Source organism: Emys orbicularis, chromosome 4 (assembly GCF_028017835.1).
Source record: "Emys orbicularis isolate rEmyOrb1 chromosome 4, rEmyOrb1.hap1, whole genome shotgun sequence".
NCBI lineage: Eukaryota > Metazoa > Chordata > Testudines > Emydidae > Emys > Emys orbicularis.
This window is the reverse complement of record NC_088686.1, coordinates 72613715-72629140: the sequence shown is the minus strand read 5'-3', so window position 1 is coordinate 72629140 and position 15426 is coordinate 72613715. Positions and strand designations below refer to the sequence as shown.

At 40.9% G+C, this 15426-nt stretch overlaps 1 protein-coding gene across 1 annotated transcript in view; it reads left to right on the top strand.

Annotated features, from left to right (window-relative positions):
* The window catches only part of PALS1 (protein associated with LIN7 1, MAGUK p55 family member), a 139887-nt gene that overhangs the window by 119631 nt on the left and 4830 nt on the right, over positions 1-15426 (top strand). The window contains exons 10-13 of the mRNA XM_065402729.1: positions 1740-1811; positions 3568-3735; positions 5531-5733; positions 9008-9118. Of these exons, the coding sequence (XP_065258801.1) occupies positions 1740-1811; positions 3568-3735; positions 5531-5733; positions 9008-9118 (554 nt within the window). The remainder of the gene's footprint in view (positions 1-1739; positions 1812-3567; positions 3736-5530; positions 5734-9007; positions 9119-15426) is intronic.

Genomic DNA, 15426 nt, shown 5'->3' with positions numbered 1-15426 from the left:
TATTTATCTTTATGAAATATAGTGTACGAAGTATCAACCAGGGGTTTCTGATGTGTGAACGCTCCAGAACTGATACCTCAAGGCTTGGGATTGGGAATATTTTGCTGTATTATTTCCTGATCTTTTACATATGAACTTTAAATGCGGCTTTAATTGGAGTTTATCTTTTTTTTTTTCTTTCTTTTATATAGCAGTTAGCTGACAGGAGCATTATATCTAACTCCTAAGTTATCTACCAAAAAAAAAAAAAAAGCTAGAGTTGTTAGATGCCTAAGTAGTCGCTGGAATCACGGTTAAAGTTTCCTCCCACCCCGTAAAATCTGAAATGGTGCCCTGGTGAGCCAGGAGTGGCCAGAGGGCTGCAGGAAGGCCATGGGCTCTTGCAAGATGCCACCCTTAATTCTACGTTGCTGCTGACGGTGGCGTTGCTATCAGAGCTGGGCGCCCGGCCAGCACCCACCAGTATCAGGCTGTCCTGCCACTGCTTAAATTGGGCCAGGGCTGAACTCTGTCATCTCTTTCAATACAAATTAAATACTGGGGGAGGCAGTGGGGCCCAGAGGTGATGGAAGGGGGGAGCCTGTGGGAGCCAGGGATGATGGATGTGGAGCGCCAAAATACAAGTGTGCCCAGGGTGCCATTTTCACTAAGGCCGGCCCTGGATATCGTTGAAGTTGTAGTACAGGTCATGAATGCATTTTTCTATGTACCTAAATATGTAGATTCATAACCACAGTTTGTAGATATGTCCTAATGACCATTAAGTTCAGAACATGACAAGGTTTCATAAAAGACCTTACTCGATACGCTTTTACAGTACCATAATACAGTATGCAGTCAGTTGGTTCAACTGCTCATTTTGGGGGTTTAAATCTTCTGTTCTCTCCTTGGAGTGTCTGGACTCTGATTGTCACAGGGTCTCTGGAGCCTTGTCTACATACAGAATTTTAGGAAATTCTCCCACCTCTTGATCTAGCACAGATGGGATAATTCTCTGAAATTCTTAATGTAGGCAAGAAGTTTGTGTAGGAACTTGTTAATACTCAAATGGTGTTCTCATAGCACATGCAGATCTCATTGGAGTAATTCAAGAGAGCTGCAGGAGATGAGCCTCTCATTCTCTCTGAGAGGAATTTCATCCACCACCCCTCAGTTGCTAAAATAGTGACAGAGGTGGGTTAGAAGAAAACTTCTAAAGATCTGTGTACTCTGAGACCACCTTAACTAGACACGGGTGGATAAAGTCTGGTCAAAGCAACAAAGAGGAGGTTCTTATCAACTGTCTTGTATGAACTCGCAGGGATATAAGGGATATTAAGGCAATCAGAGTAAGAGTTTATAATAGTCAAGACACAAAATAAGAGTGTATGTATGGTCAAGAGTTTTTAACAGTAAAGACCTAACAGAAAGGGTGGCCCTTGGAAATGTGGAAGAAAAAGTGGGAGTATTTTATGTACTGGATGTATTAGGTAAGAGAGCAAGAAGAGTTAGATGATCTCAGGTTATGAGTCTGAGCAATGCAGGAGGCTCTTGATATCGTGTTGTAGGAGTTATATTAATCTAATACTACATACCTATAATCTATAGAAACTTATATTTCTTAATTTACTTAAATACAGGTAAAATATGTAGAAAGACAAAAAGTATCCTACCATCTTTAAGTACACAGCCAGAAAAAAGAAGCTTTGTTTTTATGTACAAGCATTTCTGATTCTAGTGATTTTTAATTTGACTTTCAGGAAAACTCTGGTGTGCAAAGAAAAATAAAAAGAAACGGAAAAAAGTTTTGTACAATGCCAATAAAAATGACGGTAAGTAGTAATAACCCTGCTGTGAACTGTATGCCAGTTTTAGAATTATCTAGTTAAAATGTCCTGAACATTCTTTACCTTGCTATAACAATGACAAACCCATTTCTTATTATGTGCTACATAAAGCTTGTCCCTGCTATTTTTTATTGAATGTTGTATGCATATTCAATATGAGACTGAAACAGTGTCCCCAGAAAGTTCCTTCCAGTGGAGTTCTATATACAAAAGTACCTTTGGGATTCATGGTAAATGCAAATTAGATGTATGACAAAGTCTGGAAAAAAAATTGAATTTTGGTTATAAATATAAATGCCAAAAAATAATTGCTGAATTACTGTTTCTTTGTTAGAAACCTAATTTATAAACATATCAGCAGATTTGTTCCCCAAACCCATGCCAATAGGGCCTGGCAGAACATTTTCTTCTGACAGGAAGAAGAATGTATTTCATTGCTGAATAGCGCAATCCTGGAAAAATAAACAGAGGCAATGAGATCTCTCCAATTCTCAGCCACAAGGCTGATATACCAATCAGAGGGACTCAAGAGTGAGAGGTGCACAGCGAGAAGGGAAGAGAGATGGGTTTCCCTAAGCTCCTTACATTGTGTGTCAGGCTCACACTGCAGTTAATACTGCCATATAGTAATAGTGTTGTTGTACCCATGTTGGTACCAGGATATGAGAGAGACAAGATGGGTGAGGTAGTATCTTTTACTGGACCAACTTGTGTTGGTGGAAAAGAGAAGCTTTTGAATGCCACAGAGACCACTTAAAATGAAGTGGGCAATTAACATCTCTGCAGTCCTAGGACAAACGAGAGTTGGTAGGTTAAAAATTGTTGTAGTGAGCCATAAAAACAGTGTCTCCATTGAGTCCATGATTTTTAGTGTCTAGTAGAGTTGTGAATTCAAATTCCCAGCCTCCTCTTTTTGAAGGGGTTTTGTAGGTTTTCTTGGAGACGAGGACTGAGAGATCGGAGATGGAGTGATTGCTTTGTGAAAAGTTTTCACCCACAGGTAATAGGATGTTTGTCTTTTTAGCATATTTCTGTGAGAGTTTATTTGAGAGGATAGATAGTTGTTGCTGGGGCATTTGATACACTGATGAGGTACACCGCATGTTGTGATTGGCATATTAGTATCCATAGATCTTGAAGGCTGTGTTGTGGAGGGTATTAATCATCGTAACCATAGAAATAGGTCGACAGGTTTTGCATCTGTTGGTCTGACAGGGTCTGGTGCTGCTTGAGTTAGTGTATCCTGGTCTGTGGAAAGCTTGCTTCTGATGATGAGCTTAGAAAGGCTGTAATTGTTTGATGATACCCCATATGGAGTAGACTTGTGTGGGATTTTTTGTTTGTTTGTTTTCCTGTACTGAAGCAGATTCTCTTGAGCATATTCTGTAGTATCTTAGTGCCTGGCTGTAGATAAGATTCCTTGTTGTATCTGGGATGGTTAATGGATCTGTGGAGGTAAGTGTGATGATCCATGGGTTTCTTGTTTCATTTTAAGTGATCTCCTGCAATGTGTTAACCCCTTATGCTTAACAATCTGTCCCATCTTCTATTTAGCTCTGACACTCTGGTTACCTTTTCCACACCTGAAGAAGAGGTCTTTGAGAGTTGGTTCAATAAAAGATAGTATCTCACCCACCTTGTCTTTGTCATGTAGTAATAACATCAGTCATGTCTGTATCTGGTTGTCGTCTTTGTTTTAAATAATGTTTTTCATGAGTTTTGTTTGTTTTTCTCTCTGAAGATTATGACAATGAAGAAATTTTAACCTATGAGGAAATGTCACTGTATCACCAGCCAGCAAATAGGAAAAGGCCCATTGTCCTGATTGGCCCACAGAACTGTGGCCAGAATGAACTACGTCAGAGACTAATGAATAATGAAGTAGATCGCTTTGCAGCTGCAGTTCCTCGTAAGTTTGAGGGGAGTATGTGACACACCGGGGTACAATGCAGACTAGTGGGGGGCTGTCACCCCTGCCCTGCAACCTTGGGTGCCTTACAATGCGTTGCTGAAGTAGTTCCCTCCTGGGCCCCTCACAAACAGCCACATCCTGAGTGTCAGTGTGGAACTGCAGCCTTCCAGTTGCAGCCTCTGTTATACTGACCCCAACACACTTCCAGTCATGGATTTTCCCCAGAAATGTATGTCCTGTACTGCCTAGCCTTCTCCTGGACGGTACAAATATATTAAGTCCATTATTCCTTTAAGGGAATAATATGCCATTTTATTACCTTAAATAGTTACAGTGCGTTTAAATTGAAGTGTCTGGGTATTAGATAAAACAAGTTTACCAACTACAAAGAGAGATTTTAAGTGAATATAAGTAATACATAAAAGTTAGAAATGGTTACAAGAAAAATAAAGATAAAATGCTTACTAGTAAGAAACTATCTTAGTTGCAAAGCAAACTTTCTCACCACATGCTCCAGTAGATTACTGACCATTTTGAGGTCAGGTCCCCTCCCCAAAGTCCAACAGCTGTTTCCTTTTGTCTTCTCAGGTGCAGAAAAAGAGATGTGCAGGGAGGGGGGAGAGGGGTCCCTTCGGGTGTTTGTCCCTGCTTTTCATAGTTCCAATCCCCTTCTTGAAACCTATATCCAGCTGAGAACTAGGGGAGACAGACTCTGTGTGGAAGAATATTCCCTGCTGGGTTTTTTTCTTTTCTTTCCTGTTTGAACTTCCTTTGTTTTCCCTTCCTGCTTGATGACTCTGTTTACTGCTTAAATGCAAATAAAGGCAAGCACACATTCCTTCATTTAGGACAGACCTATTTGCCAACTTTTGCTTGGGCAGGGCTGTGTGATTTGGAACATACATTAATAACATTGTACAGAAAAGTCTTAAAGCTTCACATACAGTGTTGCCACATATATTTTATTAGGACAATACTGACCAGCAAATTGAGTTTTCAAATGATACCTTACATGGCATACCTTGTACAAAGATTATTACAGTAGTTTGTAGGGTGTGAATACAGGGGTGTGTTCCATCAGACTGTATAACCACCAGCCTAAATATACCCTCAGGCTATGATCTTAGTGAATATTGCAAGCTAAGCAGGGTAAGATCAGTTCTGAGTTAAAGGATCAGTAAAGATAACCTTTGTGTGCAGAAAGTGGCTTTGATAAGTCAGTACTGGAATGGTGCCCCAGCATGGTGTTAGGTGCTGCTGGAAGTGCTTTTTTTTTTTTCTTCTTCTCCCAGATGGGACATAAAATTGGGACACTTACAGTAGTCAAAAATCCCATGGAACACTTCACAATAGTAAGTGATTTTAACATGGGGGTCCTGGCTAAATTCAAATTTGGGATGATTATACTGTGCTTTCCTAAATTCCCCCTGCAGTTTCCATTGAATATAATATTCTCCACTGCGTTTCCTGAATTATGTTGCTGTGTGTTGTTAAACAGCTGGAGCTTTCCATCCAAAGTGGCTGCATAGTGAAGGGATTTCTTTTCTAGTTGGTAAAGAATTTCCAGATCATTCTGGGTGAAAAATCACTAAATGCAAGATCAGTATCATACAATTGACATAGACTAATCTGTTTAAAGATATTTATTTTTGAAAAGAGAATAGCTGCCCTTTTGTCTAATTGGATATTGCATTGTACTATAGGCTGAAAAGGTGTATTACTCCTGAACCATTTGGAATTTGAGAAGTACACCATTTTTTCTCAACGTCAGTTTGGCTGTTGTTAATTTCAGATACCACTCGGAGTAGGCGAGAGAATGAAGTAGCTGGCAGAGATTACCATTTCATCTCACGGCAGGCATTTGAGACTGACATAGCTGCAGGGAAATTTATTGAGCATGGCGAGTTTGAGAAGAATCTGTATGGTACCAGCATAGACTCTGTGCGGCAAGTAATCAACTCTGGCAAGATATGCCTTTTAAATCTCCATACACAGGTATTACATTTCATTGCAGCAGTTGTTATGAAAACTGAACATGTTAATGAAGGAACTACATCTGGTATTAGTAAAACCACACTGGTGGCCTGTGTGAAACGAACACCTGGTCACAATCCATTTCCTACTAATCTGTTTGTATGCAGCCTGTTCAATCCCTAGGGCAGCCCCTTTTATATATTGTTCAGGCATTCTGGCAGATAAAGTATAGGAAGCTTGTATATCTACAGCCTGATCCATATCTGTTCTGTAGATAAATAGTACTTGTGAAAAGTGCTCTGGAAACTGAAGCCCTAAGTACTTTTAACTTTTTTAAAGAGTGTTGATAATGCCCACCTTCCCCCACTGCCTTGGAATTCTCTTACTGTCTGGACTCTGAAATCTTGCAGATGGTGGAGTAGTTTGGGGACGGTACCTCTCTTTTCAAACTAAGGCACAGATTAGCAAGGGAGTGCTCATGCAGTCCCCAGAAGGAACAGCTCTAGCAGGTGGAATATACAGCAATACTTTTAAACAACTCCAGTTACTGCTATGACCTCTTTTTAGCCTTTGCTACCTTGTAAAATTACAGCAAAGGCTGTAAAACGTTATGAGCCCTCCTGCCATTGTTCCACAGAGGGCAATGAGTTTGCATCACTTCACTGTATGTGTGTGTTGACCCGGGGATAAATGCAGGTGAAATAGGATTGATAGCGTGAATGCTCAATAACATACCATCTAAACATGGGCCAGTCCTAGTGCTTTAATTGCATGTGGAATAAATCTGTGTAGTTGAGACCCTTGACTTAAGTGAAAGTTGAAGGAAGGGTGTTCTGTACTTTGCGGGATCAAGCTTTTTTCATTCTAAACATATTTTGAAACATGGTAAAACTCAGCTCAAGTTGAAACTCAGCATGCAGTTTAGAGAGGAAACTTTCATCAAATGCTTGGAAAAGGGAGGGTGGGGTTTCCTCCAATTAAATAAAAATAACTTTAAAAGAAAAACTATTTAAAACAAAAATCTAGTGGTTTTGAAATTCAGAATTTTTTTCACTCCTGAAATTCATATGCTGGTGGGATTTATTTCAGAGAGACAAACATGGGTAGGTGCTCACTACGGTGATGAGTGCAGTATAAGAACTTGTATAGAGTAGAATAATTGATCTGTAATGTGACTGAATATTTTGTGCTGGTTTGGTTCAGGGGGAAATTAACTTGCAATAGCCAAGGAGTTATGATTAGCAAAGTACTTACTTCACTTGTCTAGTAATTAACTACTTTAAGAAATAACATTTATTTTTCAAGAATCTACCAAGGGATATTTAAGGTGGTATAAAATTAGAGCTGGTTGGAAATTTTCCAATGAAACAGTTCCATTGTAAAATGCCAATTTGTCAAACCCAAAATATTTTGTGAAAACCTCTCAGGTTAGGTAAATTGTTGGCGAATTAAAGGCAAGGTTCTGATGGAGCCATGGGAAACCTGCCGGCTTGCCGGTCCGCTAGGGAGCCAGGGTATTAGACGTTAAGTGGCTCTGGGACAGCTCCAGACCTGGTCTTGCAGGTTCCTTGGCTCTGGTGCAGGCAGACATGCCAAACTTCCATGCTCACTGCCTTGAAGCTGGGAGCCTGAAACCCATAGGAGCTCCAGCTCTAACCAGGGCTTGACTCCCAGCTCTACTGAAGGGAGCCTGGAAGACCTTAGAACACCTATTAACGCTGGGGCTCTCAGGCCTTCCAAGCTCCCTGTTGCTGAACGTGGAAGACCTGGGATTCGCTCCCAGGATGTGCAGCTCTGGGTCTGCTCCACCATGCAGACTGCTCGAGGTTGGGGAGGTCCACATGGCAGGGCTGCCCCAGAAACACGGACCCCACTACTCTAATAGCTCCTAAGTGAAATTGACATTCTTGTTGGTTTCACTCAGCCACTGTCAGGGTACTGGGGAGCAGATTTCATTTAGAAAACACCATATATCGGTCTTTCTGATTCATGAAATATTTTGGGGATTTCTAATTCACTAGAAACTTTGAAACAACTTGAATTCATTCCAATTTGGAACAAAACCAAATTTAGAAAAAGCAAAACTTCCCGCAAATCAGAAATCCCATTTTTGGTCAGCTCTATGTACAGTAACCAGAGCACATACTTTATTTAATAACAGGTAAAACTGCACATTAGAATTTAACTTTTAGTAAAACCAAAAGGATTTGCCAGGGCATTTTTATAGTCTTGTTATGCCAGCCACAGTATCACATATAATTGACCTGTATTTGTTAAGCCCGTGTGTAAAATAGCAATTAGATAATCAAATACAAATAGTGGAAAATCACATTGGTGTAGTTACAAAAGAATTACTTAAATGATTTCCATTGTTTGTTTTTAAATATATACATTTGGAGAACTTTAACCCTATTTCAGAAGTTTAAAAAGTCACATTTACACTGACCGTGCATTCCAATCTGGGTAGTGTAATACTTCATATTTCTCTAGAATGGTCCATGAGAGAATCTCAAAACACATAATTAAAAATTAATTACACTTCTTAACACACACTGTGAGGCTGGTAAGTAATCTTATTTTGAAAATGAGGAAGCTGAGTCACAGAGAGGTGATGACTTCTCCAAGGTCACAAAAAAGGAAGTCCTTGAAGAGCCAGAAATAGAATCCAGTCCTCCTGACTCCCTATCCTGTGATCTTACCACAAAACTATGCAAAATGGATGCTTAGCACATCACTAATGCACTTGGTGTGTCTTGGTAAGATAAACTGTGAGAGGATAACTAGTTTGTTTTTCAAATTTTAAGGTTAATGCTGTGTATGGAATTTTTAACAGTATGTAACAAAACACATTATATACTGGGTTCTCAGTTGTATATGAAGAAATTGCAACTGTAGTTTAAGGCTGTTTGTACTTTGGACACTGAAAGAAGTTTAATTAGTCTGAGTTCATATATTTAGTTTCTGCCACTCCAACTTTGGTGAACAGTTGACCTACTTTTCTGTTAAGAACTCTGAGCAAGAGTAAATGTTGAGGTTCCATAAGCAATAAAAAAAAAAGTTGTAATTCCAATTGCATAGGAAAAGGTGAATGGCACCAGAGTTAGTGATGATTAACAATGCCACATAGCCAGACAATAATGCTGCTATTAAGGAATGTCACAACTTTAAATAAACTCTTTAAATTTATACTGAGTTACCTGAGCATTTGAGAACATTATGTGAACAGTGCATCTATACTTTTCCTTTACCAATATTAATGAGATTGAAATAATAAATGGAACATTTTCTTCTTCAGTCATTGAAGACCCTACGCAATTCAGACTTGAAACCGTATATTATCTTCATTGCACCACCTTCGCAAGAGCGGCTACGTGCTTTATTGGCCAAAGAGGGTAAAAATCCAAAGGTAATTTAACATTTCTTAGTAAGTAGGTTTTGTTTACAAGTCTGGAGCTCTTTTGATAAAGACAACTCCAAAGAATTTGGCATAAAAATATTAAGCATTATTACTGCAATCTAAAATATGTAATATGAAAAATGTTAGGCCCAGAGAATTAAATTTAAATATTTAACTTTAGGAACTTATGCCTCATTGAGTGAGTGCATTATGTGGGAAGAGAGCATTCTAGTGCTGGTCTAGCATGTAGTTCTACGGTATATTTCTCTTTCCTGTCGTTTTCCTTTAAAAACAAAAATCTAAATCAAAACAAATTAAGTAGTGTTTTTTTAAATTGTTACAACATGTCTCATTTACTGCATACTATCCAGCCTGTAACACTTGGTGGCTTTGAGCAACTGACAGTGACATTCTTTTGGGCTTGAAGATCTGCTTTTTAACTTGGGATCAGTTGCTGCTTTAGTGCTTTTACTCCATGCATGCCAAAGAGTCAAGGGTCAAGCTTTGAAGTGCTTACCTCCAGAGCTATGGTGAGCCACCAGTTAAAAATACTTGAATGGGCCAGCAAGCGGGCTTCAACTATTATTTTCATACTTTAAAATTTAAAGAATAAAAAACTAGCAAAGTGTGCAAAGGAAAACAAGAAAAGATTTAAAATATGACAATGTCTCATACAGGACAAGTGTACGTTGCTGCTTCAGTTCTAACCACCTCTATACCCTTCTCCTTTTCTCATGCCACTGTTCGCTCTTCTGCCATTTTTCTCTGTGGGTTTGTCTTCCCTAGAAAACCAGCTTGTGTTAGAAGACAACCTCGAGCAGTTGTGTTATCTAATGTAGTTTTAAAGACAGTGTTTTGGTCAGTGTAGATCAGGGTCATGAGTAAACATTACTGGAGCCATACATTTCCGAAGAGCAGCTGGCATGGAGTTGAACACTACAGCGATGGACTCATGACATTGGAAGTAATTTGACCAGTCTTAAAGTACAATTAACTTGCATAATTTGTGTGCCTCAATCCTATTGGTTAAAAATGCCTTAGATGTTTTGAGTTTAAAATCCTTTTTTATTACAAACCTAATCTTAGCTTCCTAAGGTGGGTCCCCCCCACCCCCAATCTGGCCGCATATATTCAAATGTCAAATCATATCTGAACTGCAGAAGTAGTTTGCTGAACAAATATGCAGACTGGATGCTATTTTGTAGAATATAAACACGTTTGAAAGCATTTGTAGTTTGTGTTAAGACAAACATACTCTGAGTCTTTAGGCAAAGACTGTTCAGTAATTTTACTACAATAATATACCAGTCACTGAGAGATATCTTAATGTATTAATTCAGAATCCGAGCTGCAATAGAAAACACCCAGCACATGCCACTGAACAAAGGGATCAGTGTGTGGCACACCAATTGCATGACATTCCCGAATTAAAATTAGAGCGCAAACTAAGTGTTTTACTAGCAGTTTATTGTTTTGGAAGCTCAGTAAAATTAAGATTATGGGAGAAACCCAAAGCTCCAAGCCCCATTAATTCATGTTAATATCTGTTTTGGTTAATTTTAATGGTAATAAAGGGTATACAAAAAATAAAAATAATAAACTGATTTTAATTAAGAATATTCTGTATGTATGGGATTTCAGATACTATATCTGTGTTAAATATTTGAACTTGAGTGGGAAGAATTCTATGTCTAGTTCAAATAGTTATCCAAGATGGCTTGTCTTCTGGTTGGATTCTCCATTTTCTGTACATTTTCAGGGTATAGGATTCAGGATTTCAGTTAACAGGTGGACTCATTTGAACAAGTATTTTAATGATCCAAATGCAAGGTTGCACATCTAGAAATAAAGCCATAGGTTGCACAATGTGGGAGACTGTATCTTGGAATGCAGCGATACTAAAAAGGACTTGGTGGTCATGGTCGATAATCAACTGACGGTGAGCTGTCAGTGGCTTGCTGTAGCTAAGAGAGCGAACATGACTGTGGGATACATAAGTAGCAGAATATCAAATATGAATAGGGAGATGGTATTATCTCTTCAGACAGCATTTGTGAGACCATTATTGGAGTTCTGTGTTCAGGTCTTGGTGTCCACGCCTCAAGCGATGTTAAAAATTTGGAACGGGTACAGAAAGAGCTATAAGAATGATATTTAGTTTTAAATTAAGATTTAATTTTAAACAGATTTATTTTTTAAAAAGAAAAACTTATTTAAATTAAAAACTAATTTAAAAAAAAAATCAATTTTTATCCACTCTGGCTGTTGGTGATAGGAAACATAAATACAAATATTTTCTTCTTGCAAATCATCTGTTTTCTTTGATTATTCCCACTGGAGTTACAGGATGGAATATTTTAGTTCTTCGAGTGTTGTCCCTATGGGTGCTCCACTGTAGGTGCAGCAGCTTCCCCTGGGCCTGGGATTGGAGATCTTCATCAACAGTGTCTCTTGGACTGCATATGCACACCTCCCCGTCTTGTGCTGTGAGCGGGACGTATATATAGCGCGGTGCAGTCTGACCGCCCCCCAGTTCCTTCACTACCGCCTTTGGTCTGGGATGGAATCTGCAGCAGAGCCTGCTTCTCCTTTTTGACCCTTTAGATAGTGCCTTACCTGTTAGGTTTAGTTTAGTTTAGTAATTTCTTCTTCTTGCCTCTGTATCCCCTCCCTCCCTTCCCCCCCCCCCCCCCCCCAAGAATAATTGTTTTCACTTTACCCTACTCATCGCTTCATAGCTTAGGTTTTCATTTCTCTCCTTCCTGACCTGGAAGCTTTTTCCCCCTCATCCTTATGCCCAGATCTCCTGGGTTCAAGAGGTGAGTGTCTTGCTGGGTTGCCTTCCCAATAACAGACAGCCCCCACAGTGCATTCACTGTCTGGTAGAGGGACGCATCCCACAAAAGTGTTCCCACTGCCACAATTTGACTGCCAGAACCAGAAAAGACTGGGACATTTGGTTATGACTTCTCATGGAGAAAGCACTCTGTCAAGAATCAGACCTGGGCCTGGACTCTCCCACTGTTCAGCTTTCCCTGCTCTGCAAGTTCATCTGCTGATCTTCATCTCCCACGTCCCTCTAAGAGAGAGTCATCTCTTTCCCACTTTGACGATAAGAAATAGGATCCCTCATCAGTCCCTGAGACACCACCTACTAGAAAATCATCCCCTGCGAGGTCAGATGCCTCAGCGTTCTCCGACAGGGGACATAGCTCCAGGGCCCTTCAGAGTACATGAATGAAACAACGGTCAAAGATCCTAACCAGGCAGACCTACAGCCCTCTGTACCGAGCAGTTCTTCAGCTCCACCTGCTGGCTGCTCAGGAGAATGCATCTTTCTCAGCATCGATTCATACACCAGTACCGATTATGCTCCTACCTCCTCCTCAGGAATTCAGATACCCTAAAGACCTACTTGTATCTGACATGCCTGAGTCACCATTACTCAAACATGACCTCCCCCCACTTCCACCTTCTTCTCCAGACTCACAATGTTCTTCCCTTTCCTCTTCAAGGATGGCACCCTCCTTCCTCAGTGACAACAAGGAAGAGGAGGAGGAGTGCTCCATCACTCCTTCTTACTCGAGACAGGAGCAAACAACTTCCTCTACACATCCTCACTATTAAAAATCCACACCTGAACCAGAACTCTGGTATAGACACCGTGGATGCAGCCCCATGTTCCACTCTCTTCACATTGGCCAAACTGGGACTCCAAGCCATTTACAAAAGCCCAGTTTGAGAAGCCTCCCATGGAGCAAAACTGGAGACCTATACCTTTGCTTTCTCCACCAGTTTCTCGTCCACCAGAGACTGAGCCTCTCCCTACAGCGGATGAGGAGGAAGAACAAGAGGAGGAAATTCCACCACCATTCCACTTCTTCCCCTGATGATGCTATCATGCCTCTCTCTTCCCCCCCCTCCCCAACCACAGCTTACAACTTGAAACCTTTCCAGGAGCTATTTCTCAGGATTGCAGACTCCCTCCCCAGTCCTTTGGAGGAGGTGAAGGATCAACAACAAAAGCTGCTCAACATCCTTCACACATCCTCCTCCAAAATAGCCCTTCCTATCAATGAGGCCCTTCTCAATCCTGCCAAGGTTCTGTGGCAGACCCCAGCATCTATCCCACCAACTCACCCCACCCCAAATTCCTTGGTTCCTACGCCAGAAAAAGGACACCAATACCAATCTCGACTTGCACACCGTGCTAGAGACTGGAAACAATTGGACTTGTTCAGTCATAAATCTTATTCATCTGCTACTCTCCAATTCTGTATATCCAATTACGAGGCACTCATGGCTAAGTATAATTACATCAACTATTCTAAAATACAGGAACTCTATCAAGACCTTCCTGATGACAATAAAGAACAACTTCAGGCACTCATAGCTGAAGGACACCTTTTGGCCCACACAATTCTGCAAGCCTCTTTAGATGCTGCGGATACCGCTGCCTGCTCCATTGCAACTGCCGTTGTAATGAGACGGACGTCATGGCTGCACCTCTCAGGCTTTCCTAAAGAGGTACAAACCACCACTGAAGGCCTACCCTTTGAGGGCCCCAAATTATTCAAGCAGAGTACGGATGATTCCCTTAACTTGCTTAAGGACTCCCAAGCAACCCTCCACTCTCTGGGCATTTACACTGCAGGGCCAAAGAGACGCCTGAGAAAGTACCAACTTCTTCCATGATCCCAACCACCGTAATACACTCCCCAGCGACAGTATGATACCCAAAGACGTTGACAGAAGCCCCCTACCAAATGCAGACATACAACTCCACAGGGAGCTACTTGTCACGCACCTCCACCCAAACAGCTATTTTGGAAGTGTGGTTGATGTGACGGGGTTCCCGGAGTGCAACCAAAACTGTGGGACCGCTGAGCCCCTCTTCTGTGATGCAGTTGGCAAGCTACAAACCTCTGGCAGGTACTGCACAGACATCCACAGGCAGGGACACAACCAACTGACTTACATGAATGCTTCTCCCAGCCATTCATGAATTAACAATAGAGAGGCTCCGGCCAATTCCCCCCAGCATTGCACCTCAGAACTATACCATCTTGCCCTGGTCAGAAGCCTAACTAGTGTAAGTTCATTGCCCAGTCTGCCCTCCCTCGAAGTGGAGAAGACATACACTAGCTGTTGTAAACTGAGCTGAGATTTCCCAAGCACTTCAACCAAAGTACACTGTTTTAAGTAAAATATAAAACAGATTTATTAACTACAGAAAGCTAGATTTTTAGTGATAAGTAAGTAGTAAGCGTAGAGATCAAAGTTGGATCTAAGAAATAAAAGTATATTTGCAATCTGAGTTCTATAAACTAAACAGGATTTGAATCAAGCAGTATCTCACTCTGATAGATGGTACAAACAGGTCACAAATTTTCAATACACAGGCTGGAACTCTCCTCCACCCTCGCCAGTTCAGTCTTTGTCCTCCAGCTGTTTCCAGGTGGTGGTGTTGTGGGGGGAGTGAGGCCAAGTCACTGTGTCACTTCCTCTCTTTATAGTTTCTTCCAGCTTGCTGGAAAGATCTATGCTTGTGACATGGTGGGGGGAGGGGGTCCACCCCCATTGGTCAAGTATTCTCCATTGCCTACGTGCTCTCTTGAGAAGTTTCCATTGTATACAGTTTCTGGGATAGTGGATTATCTTTAATGGGCCATCAGCATGTCTGGCTACTCCATTGTGCCTGAAAGGCTGGTTGTAGGTGTTCCCAACCTCCCAACATATTTCAGTAACACACACACACACAGCAAAACTTCATAACTTCACATACAATGATAGCACATACAATCCAATCGGATATTAATGTTCAGCAGATCAAGACTTTCAAAATGATACCTTACAAGGCATACGTTGTACAAAACATATTATAATTGTATGACAGTGGTGAATATGGGGGTTCCAGGGTGTTTCTTTAAGGTACAGAGTGCCACAGTTGAGGCCCTGAGAAGCCTATCCCTGTTTGTCACATCAGCCATCTTCAACATCCCACCAATTTGGCGACCAATTTAGCCCTGTTCTTTCCATCACAGAGGCTAACTACCTCAGACCAGTGAGTCGTAGAGATCATCAGGAAAGGATACTCCATCCAGTTCCTATCTATCCCACCCCATCTCTCTTCAGGGACCCTTCTCACAAACCCATCCTATGAGAAGAAATAAATGACTAGGAGCCATAGAACTGGTTCCATTCCAGCACATAGGAAAGGGTTTTTACTCATCACTTTCTGATCCAATCCAGCGGATAGAGCCTGAATCTAGACCTTTGAAACCTAAACAAGTTAGTCAAACTGGAACGCTTCCAGA